This window comes from Aythya fuligula, chromosome 4, assembly GCF_009819795.1.
Source record: "Aythya fuligula isolate bAytFul2 chromosome 4, bAytFul2.pri, whole genome shotgun sequence".
In the NCBI taxonomy this organism is placed as follows: domain Eukaryota; kingdom Metazoa; phylum Chordata; class Aves; order Anseriformes; family Anatidae; genus Aythya; species Aythya fuligula.
The window spans coordinates 75,503,497-75,519,344 of NC_045562.1; the positions used below are offsets into that span (position 1 = coordinate 75,503,497).

A 15,848-nucleotide genomic window follows, 5' to 3' on the forward strand; every position below is an offset into this window, starting at 1 on the left:
AACAAAAGCCTGATTTTTTTTTTTTTTAAATGAACTTCGTTTTGCTGTTTGATCTCCATACAGCATTGCATACATCTGGCCATGAACACAAGCTCTCTCCTTTCACCCGAGAGAATAGATCTTCAGAAATTAAATTTTTGCCTCTTTCCATCTTTTAGTGTTGTTAAATACTAAAAGGAGTGGAAATGCTAAAATTCAGGTCCGAAAGGAAGTGCTGGAATTTCTCAGTCTTTAAATCTTCAAATCCTAACCCCAGAGGATCCTCCTCAGATACTTTACATGAAGTCCTAAGACTATAACTGGTCATTGTGGGGCATCTGCATTGTGCCCAGTGCCCAGAGAGCAGGAGACAGGATCAGTGCCAAGGACTCCAGCAATGGCAGGGAATTGATTAGGTGAGGTTTGCCCTTGGGATAACTCAGCAGCAGGTGAAAGCCCCACGACCCCAGGGCAGTCCGTTCCTCATCCCATCCAGCAACATCTTTTCCTACTTGGCCTGAGGATGACTTTTCCTATCCTTGTTCTGGCAGGGAAGCTCTGGGCTTCCAGAAGATCTGGCAGCACAAGTCCCACCAACATGAGCTATCCTGAGGCTGTTGCAACCATGTAGTTCCCTCCAGACCCTGTCCTGTGCTACTTTAGGGCTAAGTTTCGGGCCAGTCTTTCATCCTGTAGCTCAGGGAGCACCTGTGCAGAGGCATGGTACGGAGTCTCCATCCCATACAATATCACCTTCTTTCACAGGATGCCCGCCACGCTGCTGAGGAAGAGATTTACACCAACCTGAACCAGAAGATCGACCAGTTCTTGCAGCTGGCAGATTACGACTGGATGGCCATGGAGCCGGGCAGCAAGGCCAGTGACTACCTGGTCGACCTCATTGGCTTTCTGCGCAGCACGTTTGCCGTGTTCACGCACCTCCCGGTAAGCGACCACCCAAATTTGCTTTCTTTTTCTGTCCGAGGAGCACACGGACACCTGACGGTGCTGCTGAAAGTGATGGTTGCTCAGGCCTCATGGAGTGAGATGGAAGTGGGGCTTTATGCTGGCTCTGTCTGACAAAGTGTCAAGAAATAGCAAATCTATTTTTAAAGTAAGCTATTTCATGTGTTAGCAGAAGTCAGGCTTTGGTGAGAGTCTCCCCAGATATTTCTGATTATTTGTGAATCTGCTTATATGCAAAGGAGGAAGAGAAACCTCCCAGTCCACCAGCAGAGGTAGGATCACAACTCACTCCCACCTATATTTTAGAGACGTTAACTTTCAGCTTAACAGACATTCCACGATTATTTTGAGAGGTCCCAGCAGAAGGGTGTGCATGACTTGAGCTGCAGATACGTTTCCAACTGTTTGTCCAATGCCTTACATCAAAATATTGCTCTGCGTTGTAAGGCAGCATATGTTTCTTTCTTTTCTCTGCTGTCTAAAATATGCCTGTGTTTATGCTGTTACTGCGATCAAAAATGTCTTTTATGTTGTGTTTTTTTTGCACTTGGCTGAGTAGTGTCCCCTCGAGTAGGAAAAATGTAACCATCAGGGAGTTCATTTTTGCTCAGACAGCTTTTTTTGCTTTTAAACAAGATTTGTTCTGAGCTGTCTGGATATATACTTAGGAGTCTCTTCAATCAGCAGGTATGTTGAAATAGCAAATCTTCTGAACACTGTATTTGTCCTAAAAGCAATTTCACATCTTTCTTCTTCACTGGCCTGCTATTTATTTGTTGTTACTGGGTGCCCGGGATTATAGAGTAATGGCGCACAGCGTGGGCACCTTTTTATTGGCTTGGCTATGAACGGGAAGAGAAGGCTGATAATACACAAGGACACTTCTTAGCTTCGTTCTGCTGGTTTGTGTCTCGGTGATTGCACCACTGGAAGGGATGTTTAAGCCCTCCAGAGCTGTTCCAGGAGGTGTCACAGCCCCAAAACTTCAGCAGTACCTTGCAGACTTGCACATAGTTCATGTCCTTGGCCTTCTCCATCATGGCAGCAAGATTCGGTAGCTGATGGAAACGAGCTCCGCTTAAAAGTGGTTGGAGAAGCCACCAAAAGAGAAATGAAAGCGGCTTTTCCCAGTGTTTTTATAGGGATATTTATATGGCAAATTAACACTGAAGGTCTCAGGAATGATTGCAGAGTACCTGCTTGTTCACCCCACACACGCACGTGTGCCACCATCCATCCTTGGTCCATCCTTCCCCTGCAGAGAAGTGAAGAAAAAAGCCTGCTGATGCTTTTTTTTTGTCCCCCAACGCAGAACAATTTGGGGAGGGTCAGCTCCCAGCACCGCAGCGTGGCTGACGGGAGGGATGAGGATAGGGAGAGGAGCCCGCGATGATTTATGAGACGGGCCTGGAGTGATTTATCTTCCTTAAACATTAATGTTTCCATTCTGAACTCATCAAAATTGTTTTGGAGACCGGGAGGGCAGCAAATCAGCCGGGATGGCTCCAAGCAGCTTTTCTGTTCCGCAGCTGCACCGAAAGCACCCAGTGGGTGAGGAGGCTGCTGGCCACGGTGGAGGAGCCAGGTAACGTGCTGGGGCTGCTCAGATGCTCTCCTCGGAGCATCACATGGCACTGAGCCTGCCACCAGCCCTCAGACAGGGCAGGCAGCTTAATCAGAGGCTGAGGTCTAATTTGTGAAGCTGTAGATCAGGGTTAAACGGCTGCTAGGAGAGAGAAGTCTGGGATTTGGGATATTTTGGGGTTCCTGCCTTGAGAGGAGCGTTACGGAGACGAATCCCTTGCGTTTTGCTGGCAGGTCCTTGGTGAGTCAGGAAGAACCAAAGGCAAGGTACCCAGCTCCCTCGGTGATCCCTTCTCGTGAGGCTCAAGGGTCTTTTCCCAGCAACTTCTTTAGAAGCACTTTAAAACCTGAGTGCATTTCGGAGTGATTTGTAGGGGACGAGGCGTGGGAAAGCCCCCGTCTGTCTACAAGAACAGAAAAATGAAGGCGATGTTTGTGAAAGCGCCGAGTGTACGGGATGTGCTTCCTCTGGGGAAGGAAGGAGTGAGAGGGCTTGGAGAGGGAAAGGAAGCATCTCCAGAAAGCACGGATTGTCAGTCCTTGTGGGATGGCCAGTGGCAAGGTAGGGTCTTTAATATACTGCTGACCTACATCCAGCCCCAAATGCACCACAGTGTTAAGACCTAAAGGAGCTGCTGTCCTGTTTGAGGAGTTTGCAGCCTGTTGCAGGTATAAAATACGGGATTTCCACACTTGGGTAGCTTACAGGGAGAGGGAAGGGACTGCTCTGTCTGTCCCCGGGGAGTGGAGCATCTTCTCATTCCTGGAAGTGGTCTGTGCTCAACGCCTGCCCCTCTGATCCCTTGGCTTCTGCTGCTTTGGGTGCCTTCGTGCTCCGAATTTCTGCCATTTAACCAAATCGAAGAGCTCCCTGCTGGCGGGTGACCTTGCGGCAGGTTTTTAGGAGAAGGAGAGCAGCAGGCTGAGGAGATGACTAAGTGGCAGGAGGCGAGCTGCTCGGCGGCCCTTTGTCACGACAGTAATTACCCCGAAAACAAAACCCTTCACCTGCTGATCAAAGAAACTCGGCCCGGGCATGTCGGCGGTTCCCCGTGCTAAAATTACAGCAACAAAAAACTCTGTCCTGTAATATAACAGAGCCGAAAGCCCTGATCCTGCAAAAATGCAGGCGGTTGCTTAACTTGACGTGTGAGTAATCCCATTGTGTTGGCCGGGGCTGCTCCTGGGCAGGAAACTTCCCCGGGGTCAAGGCTCGGAGAGCGCAGCGGGGCCCAGCAAACGGCCTTGGAGGGTCCGGCTGTGCCCGGGCAGCATTTTGGAGAGGCTCAGGGAGAGGAGAAGAGGGGAGGCGAGGTGCTGAGCGAGCAAAAAGCTCCGGGTGTGTCCCTTTGGGGGATACAGGACCAAATCCTTCCTGGATTTATTGCGGGGAGGGGTGAACACCCCTGGCTAAAGCTGCTCCTGGCTCGTGGGGTGGCACCGAGCATCCCCTCCTCCTTGAGTGTCCATGCAGGAGGTGCAAATCCTAATTTTTCCCCTTAGAGCATCGGAGGAGCTGATTTTTTTCCCTTCCAGCTGCAGGGAAGAAGCGTTTGCAGCATCTCCTTCTGCTTGCCCATGCCGGGGGGGCGGCCGTCGTTCCCAAAACCAGCAGAAAATGCCTCAGCCCGGGAGTCCCCAGAACCTTTTGGCTTTTTTTGCAGCTTCGCTTGGGGACGGCCAGCCCCGGGGAAAGGGGGTGAAAAGTTCATGGTGAAGTTAACGGGGCTTTGGTGCATGCCGCCGCCGCTGCTGCTCGGGCTTTTCATGGTGGTTTATAGCCACAATTCGAAAATGCTCCGCTAAGTGCCCCAAATGTCTCAAAGCAAATAACATGCTGGTGGAAATAAAAGCAGAATTAACATTTGGCTTCGAGGCTGCCCTCTTCCTGCGTTAACCAGGGAGGGTTGGTTACGGCCGCCGCTGCTCTGCTTATTAATATGGGATGCTCAGGCCTCCTTTAAAAGAAAATATCTTTTTTTTCCGCCCCCCTTAATGTTAAAAAAAAAACCAACGTTTTGCTGGGTTTTCAGAGGGCCGCGGCCTCCAAAAAATGAACATTTTCGGCATCGCACTTTTAAAAAAGAATGACTGAAAAAGCCTTTTGTCTCTGATGGCTGATTGTTGTTTTTATTTCTTGTTAGACAAGTTAATGTAAATCGCATTGACAGGGCTACTCCAAACACACTGATTTGTTGACATTAAGCTTTTCAAAGATGGAGGGTTGTGTCAACACCTACAGTGAACTGTCAGGTTAACAAAGCAAGGATGTTTTCCTGGGGGAGGGGAGCGGGGCAGGGGGGAAGGGGTGTGTTTTGTTTTTATTTTAAGTTTCCTTTAATCCTCTGTTAGTCTTGTATCTTGATAACCTCCTTTGGAAGGTAATCAGGGCAGGTCAAGAGGTGATGGTGACCCGGGAAGGGGAAGCAATCTTTCAGCGATCGAACAAACTCCAACCTCCGCCAGCCCGAGCAGTTCAGCGGGAACTCTCTGCGGAGGGTTTTTTTTTTTTTTTTTTCCTCTTTTCCCCCCCCTTTTGTGCTTATTTTTGCCAGATGGCAGGCACAGATTTCAGCTGGAACTGCGCAAACGCTGCGGACGCTCTGCCTGGAACATTTTGCCTTATTCACCATATTGGCATCTCTTCCCGGTTGCAAATAAATACGCTGGCCCCAGCGGGTTTTGCATTGGTGGAAAGAGCTTTAAAAGTGTTTATTTTCTTTTTAAAGAGAACAGTTACCTATGTTTTTCTTTTAAAAGCCAAATCCTGCGTAATATGTGAAAGGGCAAAGACGTGCATGGAGGTAAAAACGCAAGCCCGAGCTCCGTACCAGCCTTGACCACACGGGGAGAGAGGGTCATTTATTTCACTGAGTGGAAAATAACTGTCAGGAAAACGTGGTACGAGCACCAAAAACACGTACTTTAGGTCTGCACGAATCCAGCCTGTGCTTAGACAACACCCCCTTGCCCTTGGAGGAGCCGAGCGAGTTGTGCAGACATCTGCGGACACTGGGGTTGGAGGTGTGCCCGTGGGCATCTTTCGTGCCCATTTTACAGGTGGCAAAGCCGAGGCAGGGGGCTGGTGGCATGCCCCAGGTGGCACGGCGCTTTTTAATATCAGGGCCAGCAGCAAAAGTGGCACTCGGGGCGCTTGGTGACTCGTTCCTGCCGCAGCTCCTGCCTCGGTCGGAGCGGTGAGGGGTTGGAGGCGCCCGGTGGGTGTGCAGCTCGCTGCCTGGCTCGCTGTTGCTTTGCTCTCTTCTGCACTTGACCTAAATTCCCTGTGTTGTCCTCTGTAGGGGGATGTAGATGTCCACTCTACAATGTCGGTGAGTACATGGCGCTGTGTCGGGCGCGTGCCGGCTGCTCTGCTCGCACCTCCAGCGTTAGAGGGTGAGTTGAACCAGAAGAGGTCGTGGCTCTCGAAAGGGAGGAAAGGCAAATAATGAACGTTGGGTGGAAGTTCGTCCCTTCCTCTGCTGCCCACGCAGGTTTTCTTTCGGTTTCTGAGATAAAGCAGTAGAACAAATAGGCTGGGATAGCGGGTTTCCTTGCACACAAGCGTGCCGTTGCAGTAGCATTGATCAATTGCTGCTTTTAGGACCACGTCCCATTTAACTACCTCCTTTTATCCCCCATGCATCCCTAAATGTGCGAGGAATTAGGGGCAGTGCCTGCTATTAGGGAAAGCACGATGGGATTTGCAACCTCTACTTGAAAGAGAAAAGACCTTTGTAAATCCCCCCGTGCGCCCTGGGTTCTGTTCAGCATATATCTCCCTTTCGAGCTGACAGCCTCTGTTGCCCCGTGGGGATTTCCCTCCTGGTCTAAGTGCTCCGACCCGATGCTGGGACTGCTAAACCTTCCCTCTGGCACTATTGTTCGAATATTATTTTTCCGGAGAGCAGCGTGGGCTCGTGGACGCTGCTATCGCCCCGTTTGGATTAGGGCAATTAGCACAAAAGACAGCCGAGCAGACCTTTAGGACCTGCCTTCTGGTTCAACGAATGCCTCTGGTTGTTGTCGTTTCTGCTTGGTTCGTGTGCGGGAGGAAAGCTCAGGCATTTTTTTTTTCCCCGGGGCAGATGGCAAAGCGCTCTCGAGCTGCCGTGTTGTGCCTGTTCCCGTGTCCGTGAGCCGTGGCACGTGCCCACGAGCGCCTCGTGCTCGTCGACACGAGGCGGCTCGCTGCAGTTGTGTGCTGTGAGACCCAACCTGTGCTGTGGTGGAGCTCCCAGCTTCTGCTTCTGCGCCTCCAAGCCCTGCTCTTTGCTCGAGCTGCCTGCCGGCGTGTCGCGGCGCGGTTGGGTGTGTGCGCCCCTTGTCCTGGAAACCGAGCATGGCCGAGCCTCGAGTCCTTATGGGCTGCAGGCACCTGGGGGGATCTGAGTCAGCATCGAGGTCTCAAATCAACGCCAGTTTCTGGAAAGAAGGAGCCTGCTGAAAGCAAGCCGAGGCCAGATGCCACCAAAGCTGCGACTTGGATCCCGCCTCGCCGGGCAGGGATGCGTCGTGCTCGCTGGCGGTGTCCTGGTGTCCTGCTTTGGCAGGGGGCTGGGACCCAACAACCTCTTGAGGTCCCTTCCAACCCCTCCAATTCTGTGATTCTGTGGTTCTGTGACCCCATCCCTCCGTGTCCACCAGTTTCCAGGGGCGATGCTGAGCGTCACCGTGTGCTGGTGGCCTTGGGGCGTACCGCAAGAGGGACGGATGCACAAAGTAGCGTTGCCTCTGGCTTCCCAAGACTTCCAACAATTTAGAAGCCAGATGTATTTATTTCTTTAATTGAATCCAGTGCCTAGACAGCTATGGAGTCAGCTTCCTATGGAGAGGGGTGCATTAGTTTCATTAAGGTAAATCAATGAAAAGTAATACCTGGAGGTCCCCTGGAAAGGGTCAGGAACGGAGTAATCCCTTTATATGGTGGGACTTTGCTGGCCTGCTCTTAGTTGGTTTTGTTTCTAACGGCAACAGATTCTAATTTTCCTTTTAACCCCTCTAATTTTTTGTTCTCCTAGTAGTTTGTATTAATTGGTGGAAATAAATCACCGATCCGTCTGTCTAGGAGGGATTTAAAAATAAAGATCTGCTCGTAGCAAGTAGCAGCACAAAGAAGCAATTGTAGCAGCATTTAAAAAGTCTGGTGGGAAGCGGTTGTGGCTGATCCTAGAAGGGTCTTGGTGTAGTAGATACAGACAAAAAACAGATAATAATAAAAAAAAAGTGATTTGCCTGGGATGCAGACATGGATGGGACTGAGAGCAGTGTCCAAAATCCTTTGTGCGCTTCCTCTGCTCTCCAGAGATAATCCTACCCTCTCGAGGGGTTGCTCGGACCAGTTTACCCTAAAGGTTGGGCAAAATGCCCTTAAAATGAGCGTGCCCTGCTCGGGAGAAGACGAGGTTATGGCTGGAGCAGCACTGCACGGCTGTGTGGTCCTGTGCTGCCTGCCCGGCTGTGGGCTGGTGGCTGCAAGTTACCTTCCTCCTCTTCTCAAGCGTCTCTGAAATCCTAAATATTTCCAAAAATGAAGGGCTCGAAGCAAGAACCAAAGGTTGCTTTAGAGCAAGGAGCAAAAGCGCTCAAATACGGTGGATTTAGCTTTGTTGGCTGGGGAGAAGGCTGACCTCTGATTAACCCAGGAGCGCTAGTTAACTAGAATCCGGGTAAGCCAAGTTATCTTGTAATTACATGGTTTCTTGTACGCTTTCAGCACTTTGAAAATTAATTGAAGCTAAAATGCCCAGTCCCATAAATCCTTTAAACCAGGGTGTGCACGCTTACCTAGGAATTGCTTCCCTTTGTGTAGTCACCTTGGCGTGTTTGGCTTTGATTTTTATTTTACAAACTTAGAGTTATAAAGCTATTTTATGCTTACTTTTGCGTGCACATACATACACAAAGACTCAGATGTGTGGTACGGGGAATTTGGCAGTCGAAAATCCATCGTCGGCGGGAGGAATTCGAACACGCCTGCTGCTTCCTGCACCGGAGCCCAGCGCAGAGCTTCCAGCAGCCCCAGCAGAAGTTAAAGTATGTTTTTTTCCCTTTAGGCTCAAATTTAAGTGAAACAATAGACTTTGCAATTACACGCTTTCCTCTGGTTTCATGCACTGGCAACCTGAAGTCTTGAAGGCTCCTCTTAAGCAGCGAGGGTGCAGAGGAATGCTGATTTACGCCCATCTGCTGCAGAAGCCCCCAGGTGTCTTGCGTGGCCTCACCTCAGCAGCAGAGCAACCGAAGGAGCCCGATCTCCTCTTCACCTCTCCTCTGGGATCCCCGGGACTGAATTTGCCCGGAGAAATATCAGGAATTTGTGCGGAATATTTGGAGCTGAGCACGGCTGAGCGCTCGAGCAGGCTAGGATGGTGGCAATGGCACACAGAGAGGCACCCACCATGCGTCCTGCAGCCCAGGTTAGGTATGGCACAAGAAAGGAAGCAAAGCGTTTATAAATACAGAACCTTCTGGGTTTCTAATGACTGCTCTGGTCTTCCTTCATCACATTTCATGAATGGCAATAAATAAGGAGAAGCTGGTGTGCTGATAAGAAACCCCAAACCAACCGCGAGTTACCAGTCACTTTTGCAGTTTTCATTTTTCTTCTCTCCGTTTCTCAACTAGAACACGTAAATATTGCAAATGGAAATTTCGTGTAGGGTTTAGCTCCTGGAAAAACACAAAACCAGCCGAAGTTTCATGAGCTTCTTGGGTCAGTCACCGCTCCTCAATCATCCGCTCTGATCGCCCAGCTTGGAAACAAAACCCTACCCCATTGGGTTGGAAGTGGCGTGGTGGTTTTTTTTTTGTTGTTTTGAGCTCATCCTTTTTTTTTTTCCAGTCTGCTCAACATCTGGGGCTTAAGTCATGTAGGCGTTCTGCTTCCAGCAGGCAGCCGTACGTCACGGCAAGCACGCCGACCCCTCCGCTGGGCATCGTGGCGAGCAGGGATCTACCCAGGCGTGGGGTCTGCATGGAGCATGAGAAACCCCTCGTGCCAAGGGCTCTGTGGCGAGGAGCAGCTCAGCCTGCTGTTCTCCAGGCCTCGAGATCTTTCACCTTTTATTTATAACACGGCCGCTAGGAGTACATTGCGAAGACGAAGCAAGAGCACTCTCTCTTTTTAAGTCTTCCCGCTGCCGTAATTGGCAGATGCTTTGCCCTGATAAATCAGCAGAAACGAGCGTGGTTCTAGCTCTTCGTACGTTAGGGAGAAAATGCAAAATCTGTGTTTAATCAACTTTTTGTTTCCAAAATGGCAGCTGCTTTGTATTTAATGGAAAATCAGACTCTTCCCAATGGAAAGAATGTTATTCCCAAAGCGAATACAAAAGAAAATAAAAGCCACAAAAGAGGAGGATGAAATATGTCATTTATTTTTTCTCGTTCGTTCCAGTTTTGCTCTCTGATAATTGTCGGGCCACGGCTCTGGTTTGTGTCAAGTAACTCAAAGTCTCACCCCGTGGACATGGGGACCAGGAGAGCCTCGCCGAGCGCTCGGAGGGCTGCGTGGCGCAAAGAGGACCGAGAAAAATTACGGCTACTTCTCGCGTGCATATAAAGAGACTCATTAAACACAGGTTATTTATGGGTTTAAATTTGTTTATTTATGGGTTTAATTCCGCTGCGGAGGTGCCTCCGTCGTTGGGGCTTCATATTTTTCCTTGGCACCTCTTGGTGCGGGATCTCAGTGTCCTTTTGCGGAGGTGAAGGAGCCTTCCTTTGGGGAGCCTGTCCCCGTGGCTGCAGGGAGTTCATCTCATCTACACCCCTATTCCTTCTCGGTCTGCTGCTCGAGCCTGCTTGCAGCAGTGTTAAGGCTGAAACACATTAAAACATTAAAAAAAAATTAGTTTTTGGGGAGGTTGCCAAGCTGACGCTGTGGCAAGCCGAAAGCCCCGGTTTTGTACGATGCAGTTTAGGGCTCCCTCCCGTCATGGCATAGAGATAACTTCTGGGGGAAGGAGCAGTGATTTGAGCTGTCGTGACGTGCTCTGCCCGTAAGTTTTGGGTTTTGCTGGTGTTTTTCTTGCTGCTTCCATGCCGAGCTCTCCATCTCCCCGCCTCGTGGTGCCGTTTCTCATCGCAGCAAGGCCAGGCGGGCGTTTGCAGTGCAGCACGTAGCATGACAGAGCGTTCAGAGAGCAGGTAGAGGAGGTAAATGTGACTTCCTAATCTGTAATTCTTTAAAAAAGAGGGTCACGGAAAGCAGGAGGCAGGTTTGGAGCGGGAGCTTGTTGCCACAGGGCGCTGCCAAGCCACCAGCCCACTGGGAGAACTGGGAGCAGATCCGTACGCAAATACTGAGAGCATCTACAGGTAAACCAAGTAGGCTGAAGAGTTCAAAGCACGTAATTACTGGCTTTTCTCGAAGCTCGATGCCATCATGTGTCAGTTTTCCCACCCGTGTGCAGCTGAAGGTCCCCGCACAGCTCTCTGAACCATCTCCAGACAGAGCTGGGTGCTCCGACAGCGCCGCTCATTTCTGGTGCGCCAGGCTCTGTGCACAACAATTCCCATCCTAGACTTTTAAAAAGATGTTAATTAAAAATATCTTGCCGTACATTTTTAAGAAAAAGCCCCGGGTCTCAGAATCCCTTATTTCTGTGTGTTTTCTGCATACGCACACCTAGCAGCTCCCTGGCTGAGGCTGTGCTGCCGAGCTGCCCGGGGAAGGGCCTCTGCCTGCTCCCTGCCTCCGCAGCGCTTCAAAGCCTCTGCCCTGCGGTCACCGCCACAGCTGCGGCCCGAGGTACTTCCCTTCCCCGCCCGCTGCCCTTCCTCCTATTTATTTATTTTCCTATTTAAAAAAAAAAAAAATAAAGTGGACGGCGCTCGTTGGCTCTGACAGCACAGCTAAAGCGCGGGGGGGGGGGGAAAGAGCTGATGTCTCCGTGCGTGCCCGTGCCTTTATCCCGGATTGGTTAAAGAAGAGGAAAAAGACAGAAAAAAAATATATATGAGCCCGATGTGCTGCTCTGTGTGGGAGCCTCGGGTCTCCCCCAACCCCATCCCAAACAGCCCCAAGCTGTTGGCTTGGGCATCTTCCCCAGACCAAGCTCCTGGGACTTTTTTTCATTGGCACCTGAAGGGTTTTGCGTCGAACCGCGTTGCTCAGTGTAACCGGCTGCCCGGTTTGCTTTCCTCCTGGTGAAGATAATCGCTGGATTTGCTTTTTTTCCCCCACAGCCCAGCACGGTGGCCGGCCAGGTCGGTGGTAGCCACGGCTTTTGGCTCCTCGGGTGCTTGCAGGGGGAGCAGATCTTTGCCTGAGGCCAATTTCACTTGAAGCTCTGCTCCTTGGCACCATTATAAGGTTCTTGTGGGTTCACTCGGCTGAATCTGAGACTTTCTGGTGAAAAGGTGTCTCGTGAGCCAGGCTGTTAGGTGACAGGGATGGGCAAAGTGACGGGGAGACAAAAAATCCCGGTTTCCATCAGAAGAGGCTTTGGCAGTGTCTTGGTGGTGACATTCAGCTTCAGCCTCCTGACCTGCTGATGGCAACGAAGCTTCTCCCACAAGCCACTAAATCTTTCCGGGTTTAAACTCCTGGATGGACCTGGGGGCTCTGTATGGGACCTCGTTGGCACCAGGGGCCTGGTTGTGCTTTGAACCCAAAATGCCCCCTTCACAGAAGCACGTGGGCAGCCTTCTTTCTTCTTTTCTTCTCCTTCCGCAAGTTTGGCCACCAGAAAACCTCTGCTTTTATCTCCCCAAGTAGCATGAAGGACCTGATGGAGAACCAGGGCGCATCCCCTTCCCCGGCAGGCGTTGCTCCGTGCTCAGAGCCCCAAGCTCTGCTCACCTCCTCCTGCTCCTGGAGCTTGGGATTCCTTGGTTGTTTTTTTTCTGTTTTCCTTGTTTTTTTTTTGCTTTTCCTTGGCCAGTTCCAAACCCGGAGAGGCTGCATCGTGGTGCCAGTCGCCTTCAGCCAAGCCCACGGTCGACACAGAAGCCTCAACGCATTGCTCCTGGGGTGACTTTATGGGACAGAAGATTAAATACAGGGCTCGGCGATGCCTGCAGTCAGCCAGCAGCCCCTGACCCCCTCACATCCACCCCCTCGTGCCCCACACGGCCACACTAACTTTGATTCTTCGGGGTTACACTAAGTGTGAGCTCTGCTCTGGGCCATATTCCTTCAGCCCTTGGCTCTCCCCTCGGCACCATCAGATGCATCCCTCGCTCCTGGCCCTCTTCATCCTGGGCACGGTCATTTTTATTTGCAAGGCGTTGGGTGCAGACCCACGACAACAACAACAAAAAAAAAAGACGATAAATATTGGGTCAGAATTGAGGATGGATTTCTGTGGGGTTAACGGCAGCTTTTCCATTTGCTTGTTAAGTAAACTTCTTGGAACTGCAAAAGTACTCAACGTACGTTTGTTTTGACATTTTGTGAAGTGTTAAATGTATCTGGATGTGGGTCTGGGATTTCTTTTTGCCATCTCCAGTGAGTGCCGAACGATTTTGCCTTTAAAAAACAACGAGAAGAACAACTCCGGGTGCTGTTAAGAAGAACCTGGTAGATCGGGATGCCAATGAAGCTCTCCTCTCCGTGTCAGCAGGGCTGATTTACGGATTTTGCCACAGTTTGGTGAGGTTTGGAGCTCCGGTGCTGCCGATAGAAGGGGCAGTCCAGAGGTGTCAGGGGGGCGCTGGGGCACGAGGAAATCGCTTCTGCCTCTGGGGATCTTGCAGCGTCTGAGATCTTCATCCACGCCTGTGCAGAAGGTGTCTGCTGGCCTTATTCTCAAGGGGTGGCAGGCTCTGGGTTTGTTCTGGTCTGAGCTTTGTCCTGTACCAGCTCCTCCCTCCTCAGGTACCCAACAAATCTCCAAGCACGGTCACTCATTGGGATAACTCGATTTATCCAACCGCGATTTCTGTGCCCCCAGCTCCCGGTGGTGAAGAGCTGCCTGGTGGCAACTGTTCAGGTCGAACCAATAAAAAGTTAAAAGCAGGGAGAACACAAGAACAAGGACAAGATAGTCAGTAAATAATCCAGAAAAGGGACTTCGCCTTTCTGCTGTCATTTCTTAGAGGTTTGACGTTGCTGAATGCTTGCTCATCTATAACAGCATCGCTTGCCACCTCTGTGAAATATTCTGCCAGTGTTGCATTAAGACTTGGAAAAGACAAGAAATCCAGTGTTAAAATTACTGGGATGAGCTGTGTTTATAACCAAGCAGACGCTTAGTATCGAGGGTTTCATTTTTCCCCCCGTTTTCTGTTGTCTGAAGCGTGCGGACTTGCATGTCTCGGTGTAGTTACCCAAAGCAGTCTTGACGCTTGGTGCAGATTAAAAAGAAATTCTGCTGTTAATAATAATAATAAAAAAAGGAAACTCTGAGACCCTTTGAAACTTGTCAGGCTTTGTTTTTCATGGAAACCTTGCATTAATTCGTTGGCGGGTTGGTGGGAGCGCTCTTGGTGCTATGCGCGGACTTTTGTGCGCATTTTGACGGCCGCGTTGCACAAAACTTTGGACGAGGGAAAAACGAGAGGCACCAGCAGGTCCTCGCTTGGCAGAAGCAGAGGTGCTGAGGGCACTGCTCTGGGGCCCCTCGGGTCTCCTGGGGGCCGGGGGCTGATGCCAGCTTGCTCGGCAGCGGTAGGTGCGTGCCGGGGAGCCCCCGCGCCCCGCAGCGAGGTAGGTAGCGGCAGCCCGGTCCTGATTGCATGCTAAGATTAATGGGTATTTATTTTAACAACCATTCCGTTTCAGTAGCTTTTAATGAGTCCTTTGATAGCGAGTTCCTTAATTAACAAGGCAGCCTTTCAGCTCTGCCCTTCCCTAATTGTTAACATATTTGCTGTTTTCAAACAAGCGCGCTACCGTCAGCGGTGCCGGCTCCGCGCTGACCTTCCCCACCGTGGCTGCTCTGCCCCCTGGGAACCCCAAGGGTTTCGGCTGCTGCCCGAGGATGAAATGCAGCTGAAATGAGATGATTTCATGGCTGATTTCCTGCAGCGTGATTGACTCCGCAGGGCTCGGTGGGGTCCGAGGAGAGTTGCCTATGCCAATGCGCTCCAGTAGGCGCCGCCTGGCTTACCTCTGTGGGAGGGCATCAAAGAGGTTTGGCTCCGTTCTTTGGCACGGCCACAAGTGGCCTCTTTGGATCTGGCACCCCTGTGCCTGGAGAAACCCCCTGGGGGAGGACAGCGTCACCTTCAGAGGTGTTGTGAAAACCCCAGCTGCAAATTGCACCAAAGGCAATGGTCAAGAGAGATTCCTAGGTGGAAAAACAGAGCGATTCTCATCGAGAAACAAACCCATGGTTGTGCTTTGTGTGCTCAGGAGGAGAATTGATTCGTTTTGCTGGCCACTGGACCGTGTTTAAGACCGTGTCTTGGCCGCTGAGCTCTGCAGACTTTCACCCCAAACCCAGGCCTTCCCTGTGCAAACCCAGCTCAACTTTGGTGAGGTTTGCAAAGGTCTCGAGTGAGCAGCTGATGCTACGGAGGTTTTCCTGAATTCACTTCGTGTGATTTGGAGCTCTTTGGTTTTCTGTTGAGTTTGTAAATGACCTTCAAGGTGTGATTTTTTTCCCCTTCCCTGCTCTGGGCAGCCTGTGCCAGGGCTCTGGCACCCTCCTGGCCCAGCAGTGCTGCCTGAAGACGTGCTTCAGGTTCTGGTTGCATCCTTCCTCTGGCTTTCTCTCCAAATCTCATCTTGCATTTCAGATAAAGCCTTCCTGAGCGTGGGGCACCAGTGCACCGAGGAAGCTGAAGCATTTCTGAACTGCCTGCGGGCTGAGCTCATTTTGCAGCGTGCTGTGGAGCAGGATCAGGACGCAGCCCTGCGACTTCTTAGGATGCCAGCATGGGAAGAGCCTTTGGGAGTGCCAGCGGTTGCACCACAGGCTTGCAAAAGCCGTGGTGGAAATTAGCAGGGCTCTGAGCCCTCCCTGCTGCGTGCGGTGGCTCCTCCAACCCGCAGCAGGAGCGCGGGGTTTTCGAGGAGCGACCTCTGGGGCTGACAGCCCCCTGCTGCGTCCTGCTCGCCGAAATCTCCACGCCGAGGCACATGTCCTGGCACCACCGATGCGGGTGGGGCTCTTAATGATTTCGGAGGCTTGGTGGAAAACACATCAATCAGGGGCTCGGCTCGCCGCCGTCGGGGAGCGCAGCGCGGCGGCGTCCCGCGGTGAAGCCGGGCTCGGCCTCGCGGCGCCGGCGGCGCTGCCGTCCTGCTCGCAGCCCTGGCGCCGTGGGAAAGCTGCAAAGTGAACCGGAAAAAAAAAAAAAAAAGAAAAAAAAAAGGAGACTACGAAGTAAATCTGTATGGTAAATACGTGCCAAAGAATCTGGGG

General features: G+C 51.2%; 1 protein-coding gene across 8 annotated transcripts in view; it reads left to right on the forward strand.

Annotated features, from left to right (window-relative positions):
* Positions 1-15,848, forward strand: part of EXOC6B (exocyst complex component 6B) — a 269,732-nt gene that overhangs the window by 169,417 nt on the left and 84,467 nt on the right. For 5 of the 8 annotated variants that reach the window (XM_032186399.1, XM_032186400.1, XM_032186404.1 and 2 more), the window contains exons 18-19: positions 745-924; positions 5,832-5,861. In XM_032186399.1, coding sequence (XP_032042290.1) covers positions 745-924; positions 5,832-5,861 — 210 coding nt within the window. Of the gene's footprint in view, positions 1-744; positions 925-5,831; positions 5,862-8,585; positions 8,703-15,848 lie in introns of those variants that run through there. The other 3 variants (XM_032186402.1, XM_032186403.1, XM_032186407.1) reach the window with 2 other exon arrangements.